At 40.7% G+C, this 13131-nt stretch overlaps 2 protein-coding genes across 2 annotated transcripts; both read right to left on the reverse strand.

Annotated features, from left to right (window-relative positions):
* Positions 1 to 3786: 3786 nt before the first annotated feature.
* On the reverse strand, positions 3787 to 6287 carry LOC124695848 (pentatricopeptide repeat-containing protein At3g53700, chloroplastic). Its single transcript, XM_047228658.1, has one exon. It carries the CDS (start codon positions 6285 to 6287, stop codon positions 4056 to 4058), a length of 2232 nt encoding a protein of 743 aa, XP_047084614.1. The 3' UTR covers positions 3787 to 4055.
* Positions 6288 to 7618: 1331 nt separating this feature from the next.
* On the reverse strand, positions 7619 to 12908 carry LOC124702736 (tobamovirus multiplication protein 1-like). The gene is made up of 11 exons (XM_047234893.1): positions 12611 to 12908; positions 10540 to 10630; positions 10413 to 10465; positions 10089 to 10181; positions 9929 to 10000; positions 9652 to 9724; positions 9525 to 9570; positions 9373 to 9436; positions 9065 to 9118; positions 8004 to 8081; positions 7619 to 7932 (listed from the first exon to the last, which is right to left on the reverse strand). The coding sequence occupies exons 1-11, from the start codon at positions 12782 to 12784 to the stop codon at positions 7840 to 7842; spliced, it is 891 nt and encodes a 296-aa protein (XP_047090849.1). The 5' UTR covers positions 12785 to 12908; the 3' UTR covers positions 7619 to 7839.
* Between the last annotated feature and the right edge of the window lie 223 nt (positions 12909 to 13131).

A 13131-nucleotide genomic window follows, 5' to 3' on the forward strand; every position in this document is an offset into this window, starting at 1 on the left:
CTTAATATCACCACACCTTTATGAGCGAGTAGACAAGTGAACCACCTTTTACTTGCTTTTATATTTTCTACACTAATTAAATTCTAAAAAAAGAAAAAAAATACTTCTTGCAGCTACAACCAAAATCCAAAATCATTTTACTTACTTGCACTAATTTACATTATAGCTTTAATTTAATTTTTTGCATTATATTTATTTATTGTTTCCTTCATGTATTCGTCATTGGATATGTGCATTTGATTCCACTCAAATAATGAGAAATGCACATCTTGGGGAGGAACTCATATTATATTGACTTTCTAAAGTTTTCACTCATTTTGGCACTTGTTGCCAATGGAGGAGAAGTTTAGAGGGTTTAAGGGAATGGTTTTATACTTAAATTTGGTTTATGCTTAAGTGTTTTGCCTCTCATGCATTCCATATTTATTATGTCATGCATGGTTGATTATATAGTGGAAACTCTCCCAAAGCTTAATCTTGATAATGTATGCAATGAATTCATGCTCATCACATGTGCATACATTGTGGGGGAGTTTACTCTATATATGTTGGTTCTACTCACATCTTTTGCATTAGTTATAGTTGTGTGAGTAGAGCTGGTTTTGATATGGGCTAGTAGCTTCATGTCACTTGACCATATCAAATACAACCTCTTGTATACAACTTATTCTTGAATAAGTTGCATACTTGTTTCTAATATTCATTATTTAGAGGGTTTAAGGGAATGATTTTATACTTAAGTTTGGTTTGTGCTTAAGTGTTTTGCCTCTCATGCATTCCATATTTATTATGTCCTGCATGGTTGATTATATATTGAAAACTCTCCCAAAGCTTAATCTTGACAATGTATGCAATGAATTTATGCTCATCACACATGCATACATTGTGGGGGAGTTTGCTCTATATATGTTGGTTCTACTCACATCATTTGCATTAGTTGTAGTTGTGTGAGTAGAGATGGTTTTGATATGGGCTAGTAGCTTCGTGTCACTTGACCATATCAAATACAACCTCTTGTATACAACTTATTCTCGGATAAGTTGCATACTTGTTTCTAATATTTATTATATAAACCCTCTTGTTGGGGTTGTCATCAATTACCAAAATGGGGGGATTGTAAGTGTACATTGCCCCTATGTGTGGTTTTGGTAATTAATGACAACCCCTATGGACTAATGTTTTCATTGAGTTTATATGAAGGAATATTCCATATGTACTACTTGTAGTCCATGTGTTGGATTCAAGTATGGATGCCATGAAGATAAAGATATATCTTGAGTATTTGCATCGCAATCATCGATTGAAGACATATATGTGATATGATTAAGAAGAGGAAATGAATATGGAGTTCTTATGTGGAACACAATATTAGCCGTGCTCTAGCTTATGTGTTAAGCAATGAATGATTATGATCTTGAGTGCAGGATATGGCTCTAATTCGGTGTCATGATAGTCTCATGAGTTGAGCTATGGTTGACTAAAATTTAGAGCATGCAATCAAATAAAGAGTTCTTTATACACCTCAAGATAGTATGATAGAGCATGAGAAGAAAAAACTGGGCCTAGAGGTTTTTGGCGATAGGTCCCAAAGTTTATGCCCTATATTTATTTTTATAGGCACTTCGAAACTTGGCGGGACGGAAACTTCATGTCCAACTATCGCTCGACCAGTGTCGGCTTCGACCAAAATCTAGGCCCCCCCCCCCATCTTTGACAGAGAGAGAGAGGCATCGAAGGTGGAGATCAGCAGCGATCACCATGACTGGACCTCCAAGGTCGGAGCGGAGATCCCGTGGCCCTTGGCGTCCATGTGCATTGGGTGGTGGGTGGAGGCGTGGCCTCCCCTCAGTTGCCAGGTGGCGACGCATGGAAGCGACATCGATCGATGACCGCGATTGGCATGTTCATTGTGAGGAAGAAGACGTGCATGGGCAGGGACCAAGAGAAGGAGATGGGTTGGGCGGGAGGGCGTGGCTGCAAGGTGCATATTGAGGTCTGATTCGAGGAATTAGTGGAAAATCAAGATTGACGGAAGGAAGATGGGATACGGGAGAAATGTCATTTGTGGATCCCATGTGGTTTTGAGAGCCTTTTTCCGGTATCTATCCCTGAAAGGAAATTTTGTATACGTTAAGCTGGTTTCAGTATACCCTAAAACAATTGTGCAATACGGGATTATCTTAAGCTGGTTTTCAGTATACCAGAATATAATTTTGCAATACGGGATTATCTGGATCAGCTAGAGATGTTCTAAAAGCATGTTTTAGGTGGTCGTTCGGCCGAAATATGCTTCCCTGCAGGCCCGGATGCGACCAGCGCCTGGGTAGCTCCACAGATCGGAGAGGTTAAAGCCAATGTTGATGCAGGCTAGGATGCTCTATCAAGGACGGCGGGTATTGGTGTCATCATTAGGGACCATAATGGCCATGTTATCATGTCGGAGTGGATGCCGATCAAGGGCTGCACTAGTGCCGAAGAAGCTGAGATCCATGCAGTCATTGCTGGACTAAAACGTCTTATCAATCTGCGCAGATGGCCAGCCACGCTTGAATCTGATTGTTCTCGTGTGGTTCAGACCATCACTACGTCAACTGTTGAAAGATCAGGTTTTTGGTGTCTGTACGAGGAGGCTAGGGAGCTCTTGAAAATTTTCACTCAGATCACTGTAAGCAAGATAGATAGGGTTAGTAACTGTGCTGCTCATAGTCTAGCTCATCTAGGTAAATCGGGTGATAGTGGTATTTTATTTGGTACATCTCTGATCTGCGCACATCTCTGATCTGCGCATCGGCTGCTGTTGCTCAGGACTGTATTTTGTAACCATACTCTGTGCTGATCGCGGGCAAGTTACCAGACGCACTCTTTTCCTTCCAGGACACCAAGGGGACTGGAAGGTTTTTAATGAGGCGGGCTTGCTTTGCTTAATAAAGTGTGGTTTACATTTCAAAAAAAAAGAGGTATCCATGTACACTTGTTCCTTGACGTTATCTCCAAAGCGTCCACATACTATGTTTTCTCTTTCAGTACTCAAATATGCCGTGATAATGTAATTCAAAACATTCAAGGAAAAAAAAAACTTTCTGTATGAGAACCACATAAAACTCGAGTTTCTCTTGGATCCCGCTGTGGTTTTCCTCACAAGGAATATGCAAACAAAAGTCAGATACTACTATTTTCTCAAAAAAAAAAAAAAAAAAAAAAAAAAAAGAGGCAGATGCTTTTGGATTCAGCAAGAACCTGCCAACAGCAATTAGTCCGCTAAGGTGAAAAGCACATACTTCCGTTCCCACTTGGCAATGATATGTCCATGGTTATCACAAACATCACACACACGATTCATCTGATGAAAAATTGAAAGGAAAGGAAATAGGATGTTATGATTCACTGATACATACCTCAAAGAATGTCTTGAACTTTTCCTCCAATGCACTTCAAATACGCAGATGGTTGCCAGAGTTCATATAGTAATCTTACCAATATATGTATTTATGTACAAAACCTTACTAATACATGTACACATGCACAGCATTATTCAACTTGGAATCCTAATTTGGTTCCCTCTTCCTGGGCGCATAAACTAGTCTTTTGTAATAGTACTAAATTTCACATGCTAAAACTGAAGCCCCTATGCGAGTGCGTTCTCAAGACGGTCAATGGAGAGATAAGTACTGTAGAACTTTAGGAGTTAGAATGTAGGTTGCTGCTAATATTTCTAGCCGTACCATTACGAGAAAACATAATTAAATGAATAAATAATACTAGTAGTAATGATAAATGAAGACTTGGTTGAGAAGGCAGCAAAATATTCTGACATTAGCACCTCGAAAATAGAAAGATTAAAAAGAGAGTTCACAACAGAAATGAAGATAAATAATTCCCCACGAGTTTCTAAGAGAAGATACACATCTTTAAATACTAACTTCAACCCCACCAAGTAACAAGCATAGTCATCTATTTCTAATTAATTCAAGATATGTATCCTGATGAACTAACCAGCAAAATTTTCATGTACTCAGTACTTTCCCAGATACTACTTTCTCGTGTATTTGGACAGATCATCGATAAGTCCACCGAGGGTTGTTGATCTCCAGGATACGGCCAAAAGTTGCTAATGCGTCATAAAACTTACGGATCCTGAGATATCCCCTTATTGCAGAAACATCAGACTCTCTGAAGTTGGCCTTTTCTACAATTAGTTCAATAGCACTTACGAGGTAATCATCCATACCCAGGTTCAGTAGACCTTCAGCTAGCATATGGAATGATGAAAACTCTGGTATGAAACCCTTATCTGCCATCTCTACCAAGAAATCAAAAGCTTCTTTAATTGGCCCTCCACCACGACAGAGACCACGGAAAACAATTTTATACGTCAAAGCATCAGGAGGCTCACCAACTTCTGTCATCTCCCTGAAAAGATTCAGAGCATCCCTGCCATTATTTCCTCTAAACAGAGACTGAATCATAGGGTTGTAGGCTTTTGGAGTTGGCCTCATCCCTTTCATTCGCATGCCTCTAAGAAGCTTCAAAGCAGCTTGAGTCCGACGAGCCTTGCATAGACCAGTAATGAGTGTTCCGTATGTAACAGCATCAGCTTCAAATCCATTTTCAGTCATAGTTTGTAAAATATCAGCAGCTTTACTTATGTTTCCTTGCTTGCAGTAATGAGTTAGAATAGAGTTGTAAGTGATATTATTAGGCTGCAACCCTTCACTTGTCATTTGTTCAATAAGTTCTGCTGCATCATCAACCCTTTCGGCCCTGCACAAGCCATCAACAAGCGTATTGAATGTGATTGCATCCCTTTCAATACCTGTTAGATCCATTTGATCAAAAACCTCCTCTGCTTCCTCTATTCTCAGTTTCTTGCATAACCCATCAATTATAGTGTTATATGTCACTGTGCTGCGTGGACAACCACTAACTTCCATCTCGTTCAACAAATCCAAAGCTTTAGCAAGCTTACCCGATGAGCACAGGTTGTCAATCAATATATTGTATGTAACTTCATCAGGGGTGCATCCGCTGCTCTTCATCTCTTCAAACAATCGAACAGCAAGATGAGGATCTCCAACCTTGCAAAGAGCATTTATCAAAATATTGAAAGTATAAACATTTGGAGAGACCCCCTTCACCGTAAGGTCGCGTGCAAGGTCCAAGGCTTCCTCAAGTCGATTCTCTGTGCACAAGGCAACAATGAGAGTATTGAAGGTGGTAGTGTCAGGCAAACAACCGCTATCCACCATCTGATTTATAATTCCCTTAGCCTCTTCAAGTTCCCCATTTTCACACAAACAGTTTACGACGGTACTGTAGGTGAAAACATCTGGAAGACTGCCCTCCTGAAGCATCAAATCCATGACTTTCAGGGCATGATTGACATGCCCGTTTTGGCACAAACCATTAACGAACGTATTGAATGTGACCTGATCAGGTTCAAAACCATCTGCAATTTCTTGCTGTATATAACCGAGAGCCTCCTCCACTCTTCCCAGCTTGCAGTACCCGTTAATCAACAAGTTGACTGTTACACTTGTCGGTAAACATCCCATTTCTGACATCCGTGACTTCAACCTCAGTGCCGCCTCGATGCTCCCTTCCTCAACAAACCCTTGCATCAATGTTGTGAACGTCACCTCGTCAGGTGCCACACCGTGGCTAGACATCTCCTCCATCATCAAGACTGCAGTCCTAACCTGATGGACTCGACACAATGCATTGATCACTGTGTTGAAAGTGGCAACGTCAGGTTTGATACCCCGATTGCTCATCTCTGCATACACCGATTCAAGGAGCTTAATCTTACTCCCCTCCGCAAGAACACCGAGAAGGTGATTGAACACCACTGTGTTCGCCAGAATACCGAACATGTCAAGCTGGTTCAGAACCAAGTCGACAGCATCATCAAACATCTGCAGCCGTGCATAGCTCTCTACGAATGACTGTACCACGCCCACGCTAACCTCATGTCCTTCCTGCCGCATCTCCCTGACGAGCACTTTCATCAGGTCGAAAGCGCCTGCCGTCCCGAGCTTTCCGATGATCTCCTCATAGACGTCGCGGCTCGGAGCGAAGTCGTCCCGCGCGAGTGCCGAGTTCAGCAACCGGAGCGCCGACTCGGGGTCCTTCTGCTCGCGCAGGGCGGTCAAAAGCCCTTCTTGGTCGGAGGCCCGGAAACGGTGGCGCGGCCACCGCGGTCGCCGCGCCGGGGGGCTGACATTGTATGGCCAAGCGGTCGCCTGAAGTGAGGCGCGGGGGTGGGAAGCTAGTTGCATTGCGAAGGACATTGTGGCAATACCACAAGCATTTGGTGGGCGCGAGGAGGGGCAAGAAGGACAGGCAACGGACGGCGAATCAATTTCTGGTGCGCAAGAGAATCGAATTGCTCTCTGGGAGAAGCAGTGGAGAAGGCGAGCTGAAGCAAGAGGAGTTGCTTGCAGTTGCAGGCTCGTAGCTTCAGGCGGAAGGAGGAAGAAAGGAGGGGCGGTACCGCCGGTGAACAAGAAAGGGGATAGGGGAGGGAAGTTAACCTCATCCTGTCTACCACCTACCCTTCCGTTCTACACCTTTGGATCTGGATCCAGTGGCAACAAGTACCGCGGTCAGTTTTGACTATTTTTTAGTCGACTAAGAATTAACTTATATAGATATATATTGTAACTTATAACTAACTAACACGAATACCAAAACAATCAATATTATATTGTAACTTATAACTAACATGAATACCAAAACAATCAATAGTTTGTGCTTTTTTTCTCATCTGCAATCATGTTGCAACTCATGACTAGATGAATCACAATCAATCCAACTGCTCAGATATTTTTCTTAGTTGCAACTTATATGTAAGTGGTAAATTTTAGATGCAATCCATGTTACAACTTTTTTTTTTGAATCAAGCAATCCATGTTACAACTTATAGCAAGAACGAATCATGACCAAATCTAACGGTCTAGAAGTTAACTGATCATGAAATTAATTCCTAGTCGATTAAATATTAGCAAGACCATATTTTTGTTACAAGACTCATGATTGTTCTCCCTCTCTCTCGATTCTTTATTCTATACTTTCCACGGCTCTCTTCTTTTTTCACCTCCCTATCTATGGTATCAAATTAATATTATTAGAATCATCACGGAAATACTTTAGATAGTATGCATTCGGTATTTTTTTAATGTCGACATTTTCTACATGCTTGGTCAAACTTTACAAACTTGACTTTGATGAAAATTCATATGCAATGTACTGAGAAAGAGAGGGAGTATTTCCCCATCATTGTACAGTTGTATATCCATTTTCTTGTATTTATCAGGTTAATAGTGTGTAATCATGTCTTTGTCATATGTTTAGGAATCCATCTTTTGAGAATATAGCATCATTTGTTTTTCCTACAACGCAATCAGGCAACATGCTATGTTCTCAATCCATGTATAGGATAACTTGATTTTTTTTTCTTTTATTTGAAGATATGGTTACAGAAAGCGGTGTGACCGCGGTAACCAGAGGACAGGAAACCAAATCTATGACTTCTATTAGTACAAGAAAAATAATTCTGAGCCAACAAATATCTAGCAGATTTAAGTGCCAACGCGATCCTCCCCACAAAGTGCCAACATGATTTATGGACAAATTCAATTTAAACTCAGATATATTCCGACTCAGACTGTTAGTTTCGTTAGGCACCATAAGTATGAATAGGCCACAAATATTCTCAGAATCTGAAATATAACCTCCCAGACTTATGGGCAAAGGCAAAATAGAAAAACTTCAGCCTCTGTCAAACATAACTCGAGGATTTTAATGTTATGTGGGACTCTTGGCGCGACATAATCTGCTCCACTAACGAATAGGCTGGTACTGCCCTGGTACTCGTTTTGGAGGAAGTTTGCGAAGGATGAATAGGACAAGGGCAGATGGCAGTATCTCTGTCAACTGTAGAGGGCATACACATATCAGAATACAAGTGGCACAAATATGAAGGAAGTGGACTATAATATACTTACCATATAGTAAAAGAAATCCAGAATTGGGTGATCCAAGACCTCAAGAGATAGATCAGTATCAAATGACGACACTGCCATCTATAACCAAAACAAATACAGGGTAAATTTATAAACTTAAACCGGTGAGAAGAAAAAATGACATGTGTTTTACCCCATACTGGGTTTACGAACTATATATATATAGGCTGTTGAGGGTATACGGTGTACAGACAAGTCTAGAAAACTAAACTCACTTCATGAAACGTTCTAGCTTATTCATTTATTATACTCCGTAAGCATGTACCTTTTGGGATACATGCTGTTAAACCGTGAAAACTTGGGCTACTGATACAGTTACAAAATTCAGATTGGATATCAAAACCATAAAGGTGGTTCTGAAAAAGGACTTGCAGAATATTATAATTTGGTTGGGTTCAACAAATATGTTATAGTCAAAACTGTTGGTCAATTTTGTTTCGGGACTGCATCAATAAAAAAAAATATTATACTCCCTCCAGTAAATAGAACCATTGTGATCTAAATTGTTGCCTTGTTTAAGGTGCCATTTAGTACATTACGTGCTAAACACAGTTTAAATTACTTTCATATGATTTATTGCGAATTTAACACTAGCAATACTAAAAAAATACACAAAATACAGAACCGGATAAAACATGTAGAGCTTAAGCAAACCAAATGTACTAAACTGTTGGCTCATCTAATCCAAGATAGACATTTAGGTTTGTGAACAGAGAATCAAAGTATGTCTGGTATTTGACAATAATGATTCGAAATGCAGTTTGGCAAATTCCATACAAATTACGCATTAAAAAAAAATATACACAGAACACGCAACTGGAAACACAAAATATATACACTAGATAAAATAGCATGGCTTCATATTCAACACTCGATATCATTCGCTGATTTCACATCTCATGTTCAACAAGTGTTTACATATGACTGTCTGAGTGTCCATGCTTTGTACCAGTTATTAAAAAGGCATCAACACTGAAAGTGCTTCGATTTTGAAAAAAATATGCACATGAGCTGAGCAAAAAGTACCAAGTGAGTATACTCACCACGATGCATCTTATCAGAAAGCAGGTAAAGCAAATCGCTGTCACGGTTCCAACCTGACAGACAATTAATGAAAGCAAAGTTAGCACATTCAGTTACCAGCACAAGAACAGGTACAAGGGAAAAACAGATCAACTAAGTACACCCATGCATCTATAAGTATGATGTTGTTAACTTTTACTGGGATATATCAGCATTCAAGTAAGATTTTCTGTGCAGATAAGCCCCATGGAAGCATTTGTTCTGCAGAACAGCCTACTAACAGACAAGCAAATGCGTAGATGCTACCGATAAAAAGTACTGTCATGACCTCATAAAGCTTTTTTCTGCGGCCCTTTGATTCGATCGGGAAGCGCCTCAGCATGAAGAACAGCCTACACAAAAGGGAAAGAAAGCACACCTTCAAAATAAATCAATCACACAAGGCCCACTATGTGCAAAACAAATTAAACAGCTAGCTACCTTCCACCATATATTAAGAAACCCAGGAGAGCTATAAAGGATATAACTGCAAATGAACAAAAGACCATCAACAAACTACACAGTTAATAATATAAAAGGGAAATTCAACGAAAAGGACAGAAATTACCTGATATAAATATCTTACACACAAGCTCAACCAGAGGATTATCATGTATCCCAAGGTATATCCAAATGCAAACCTGTATATATCTTGTATTGTATTAGTGGTCAACTACGTTACAGAATAGATAAACTGTGAACTATTAGGAACATAAAATATATTTTTCAACACACAAAAATAATCCAACTGACCTAAGAATGCTTTTACTGTGGTTCATTGAATACAACAATATTCAAGAAAAACGTTTATAAAAATTGAAATGACTGACTAGGTAAAAACCAACCTGAATTACATAAATGCAGCTATTAACGGCGATGTATATAATCCTTAGCTTGCGCGTGGGAAGATTCTTAGCCTGGAATGGATACAGAAAAAAGAAAAATAACTCAACTAATTCCTGGATTAAATTTACGAAAAGGAAACATACAATATGTGAATAATACCTGATGGTATATTTCTGCCCAGAACAGAACAAGTAATGTGTAGGTTGAGAAAAATAAAAGACCAGGAAGCTCCAATAACACCAAAGTATACACCTGTTGAAACATAGCGTTCAGTTAAGCAATCAAACTACAAACCAACACGGAAAGTTGGGGTGAAGCTCAATTGAACACCCTATAAATGAAAATATGATTATGAACTGCAAGCATAAAATTCTCGTAATTATTAGTCTAACAGGATTGAATAATCTATATGGCCATAAAAGAGCTCAACAATTTTTAGAATTCAGACCAATCAACTTAAGTGAATCTGTGAGTGGTTCTTACTTTTGTTTGAAACAGGAATACATGTGCATGAAGTCCAAATACGACAGCACGAACTGCAAGAGGCACCCCATAATTAGTGACAAGATATCTCAACGGAGAGAAGTGTATTAAAAGGACAGAAAATTACCGCCATTTACGATGAAGTTCATGAGATGGAAAACCTTCTGTGTGGTCCAACCAAATTCAGGCACTCGCAACTGAATTCTGATCAACTGAACCTGTACAAAGGGAGAATATGTGAGTGTGGAAATAATGAAAGAGTAGAACTTTGTGGATCAAAAACTGAATTTAGTGGCATAACATAACATCACATTTCATTTCAACAAAAAAAATAGCATTTCATTGAATCAATAGCAATAAACAACATCTGTCCAAACAAAAACTAAATAGGAACACAACATTCTAAAAAAATCAAGGTTATTTGTGCAAATTTAGAAAAACTACTTGATCAGAAGTAGTTATAGACTTATAGTAAATGCCACTCTTCAGTGTGCATGTAAATCCTTTTAATGGAGAAGAAATAATGCAACATTATGTGGGAATTTATTGGCCCAGTAGTAGCTGTTTGTTCATTATTCGCACTGAACAGTATAGTCTCGAACTTCTTCCTAATCAAAGACTCTCCACGATACTGTGACTCCAGCAGGTTAGTGAGTTGATTGGCACTTTAGACTGGAATATTATCCAAGCTCCGTGGCAACAAAACCTTGTGCCAAAAAAGTTATCCTGTGATGACGAGATTAAACAATAGAACGGCGTTGTAATGTCCACCAGGGGATTTTCATTAAGTATGGAGCTGCAATCGATCAAAGAGAAACCAGATTGAATCGTATTCTCGAAAAAGAAACCAGATTGAGTCGAGCCAGCTTTGGCACTGTGGTCTGTGGTGGATGGTACCATACTGCAGAATGAGTGAAACAAGTACATCTACCAATACTTCAGCATATGTTCCAGCAGCCACAGCTGCATGCATGGTACCATCCAACATTGTAAACGTCCAAGAGACTTTCCGCCGCTTCAAATGGATGTCCATAATCTAGAAGGTCATCACCTGGTTATGGGACTGGGTTGCTACTATTGTCCAGGACTGAATGAGCCAGCCAGGCAAGCTCAAAATCTGTGGCGGCCTTTGGCCTTACTGAGGGAGAAGGCCAATTTCAGTTCTTCTCGCTGATGCAGCCAGGAACTCAGTGATAAGAAAATTCATTATTTTGGTGATTAGCAAAGTATTTTAAAAGGTTGAGGTGTATTAAGAATTAGTAACATATAATTTATACTTACTGAGGTGGAATAATATGTTCTATTTGCTTTTATATTATTTCAAATTGTAGGATTTTTCAGTTGCACCTTCATCATGGCTAGTGAGCTAGGTTGAGATTACAGAAGCAAGACATCACCCAGAGAAATAATACATTTAGTTTCAGAATGACAACACTAAATTGAGTGACAGGCAACAACACAAGACATTAATATGTAAACTGGATGTCACAAGAATATGGGTCCAGATTGGCTTAGCATAGCTCGTGGCAGCAGCGGAACAGGAACATGGCCTGAGGCAGCTTGGGATGCAGTTCCCCTCCATTTGGCATGGCTATTTAGTATCTACAACAGTTGGCCTGCGTTTATATAAACAGGTATCCTTGCTCTCTGATGATCAATCTGATAAAATTCGATACTCTACCGGTCTGTGTTCATGTTTTTAGCCCTTTTCAGTTATTATTGCACCTATTCCTTTCCCAATTTTGTATAGCACACATAATTTTGTCGCTGATCCTTCTCTGCCAATCAGCACCAGCTACCATATAAAGTTCTGTTGCTCTCTCCGGGCACAGTAACAATTTAGAGTAACCACGGCAAATTTACAAATTGCATGATTTACTAACTGGGGTGCCAGCGCAAAACATTTGCATTTCCTATTCAACCCATAATAAAGGAAATACGGGTGGCCTTGTTTTTGTAACTAGGTGTATGTCGATTTCAAAGAATGACACCCTGCAAAAAAGGGAATGTCGCCCAAAAGAACGCACTTTTGAAGCAGAAAACTGTACCAATCCCCGTAAGACTAAGCATCCCGACCGCCCAATTTGGCACATCAAAGATTCAGATCGAGCAGTCAAAGTTACCCAGCGCCGGCGCATTTCAGATGGGGATTAGCGGTTGGGCGAGGTTAGGGTTTGGACATGGTTTGAGTGGTATACCAGGGCGACGGCGGAGACGAGCGCGTAGGCGGCGGACAGGGAGAAGAAGGCGCCGTCCTGCCACTCCGGCGACCCGTTCACCTGTTCCCACCAGCCCCCCAGCGCCAACGCCGCCGCCGCGGCCATCTCAGGCGACGGCAACGTCGACAGGGAGGAAGAGGCCAGCTTCCGCATCGCGCTCTCTCTCTCCCTTATCTCCTACCTCAGCCGGAGCTCTTGTGAGAGATCAACAGAGGACAGAGAGGGGGACGGAGCAGGAGGACGCGGCGGCGGCGTCTGGAATGGACCCAGTCAGCGAAGCGATCGCTAGACACGCACAGCGCGGACATGTGGGCTCGGAGAGCTGTTGGCCCATCTGTCAGTCAGTGTGGATTTGCTCGCCACTCGTCTCGTGCGGCTGCTGTTTCACGCGGCGTCGGTAGTTTTGTCTCAGCATAAATCACGGCTTCAACGTTCGCCTATCATTATCGTTTTGCCGTTTGTACGGTGATATCGATAGAATCGCAGCTGGTTGCCCGCGT

The sequence above is a fragment of the Lolium rigidum genome, chromosome 3 (genome assembly GCF_022539505.1).
Source record: "Lolium rigidum isolate FL_2022 chromosome 3, APGP_CSIRO_Lrig_0.1, whole genome shotgun sequence".
NCBI lineage: Eukaryota > Viridiplantae > Streptophyta > Magnoliopsida > Poales > Poaceae > Lolium > Lolium rigidum.

Coding starts and splice junctions, on each gene's coding strand:
- LOC124695848 (XM_047228658.1), bottom strand. CDS start 6,287: ATGTCCTTCGCAATGCAACTAGCTTCCCACCCCCGCGCCTCACTTCAG.
- LOC124702736 (XM_047234893.1), bottom strand. CDS start 12,784: ATGCGGAAGCTGGCCTCTTCCTCCCTGTCGACGTTGCCGTCGCCTGAG. Junction 9,119..9,372: donor GCAGAAAAAAGCTTTATGAG/GTCATGACAGTA, acceptor ATTGTCTGTCAG/GTTGGAACCGTGACAGCGAT. Junction 7,933..8,003: donor TGGATTTCTTTTACTATATG/GTAAGTATATTA, acceptor TGCCCTCTACAG/TTGACAGAGATACTGCCATC.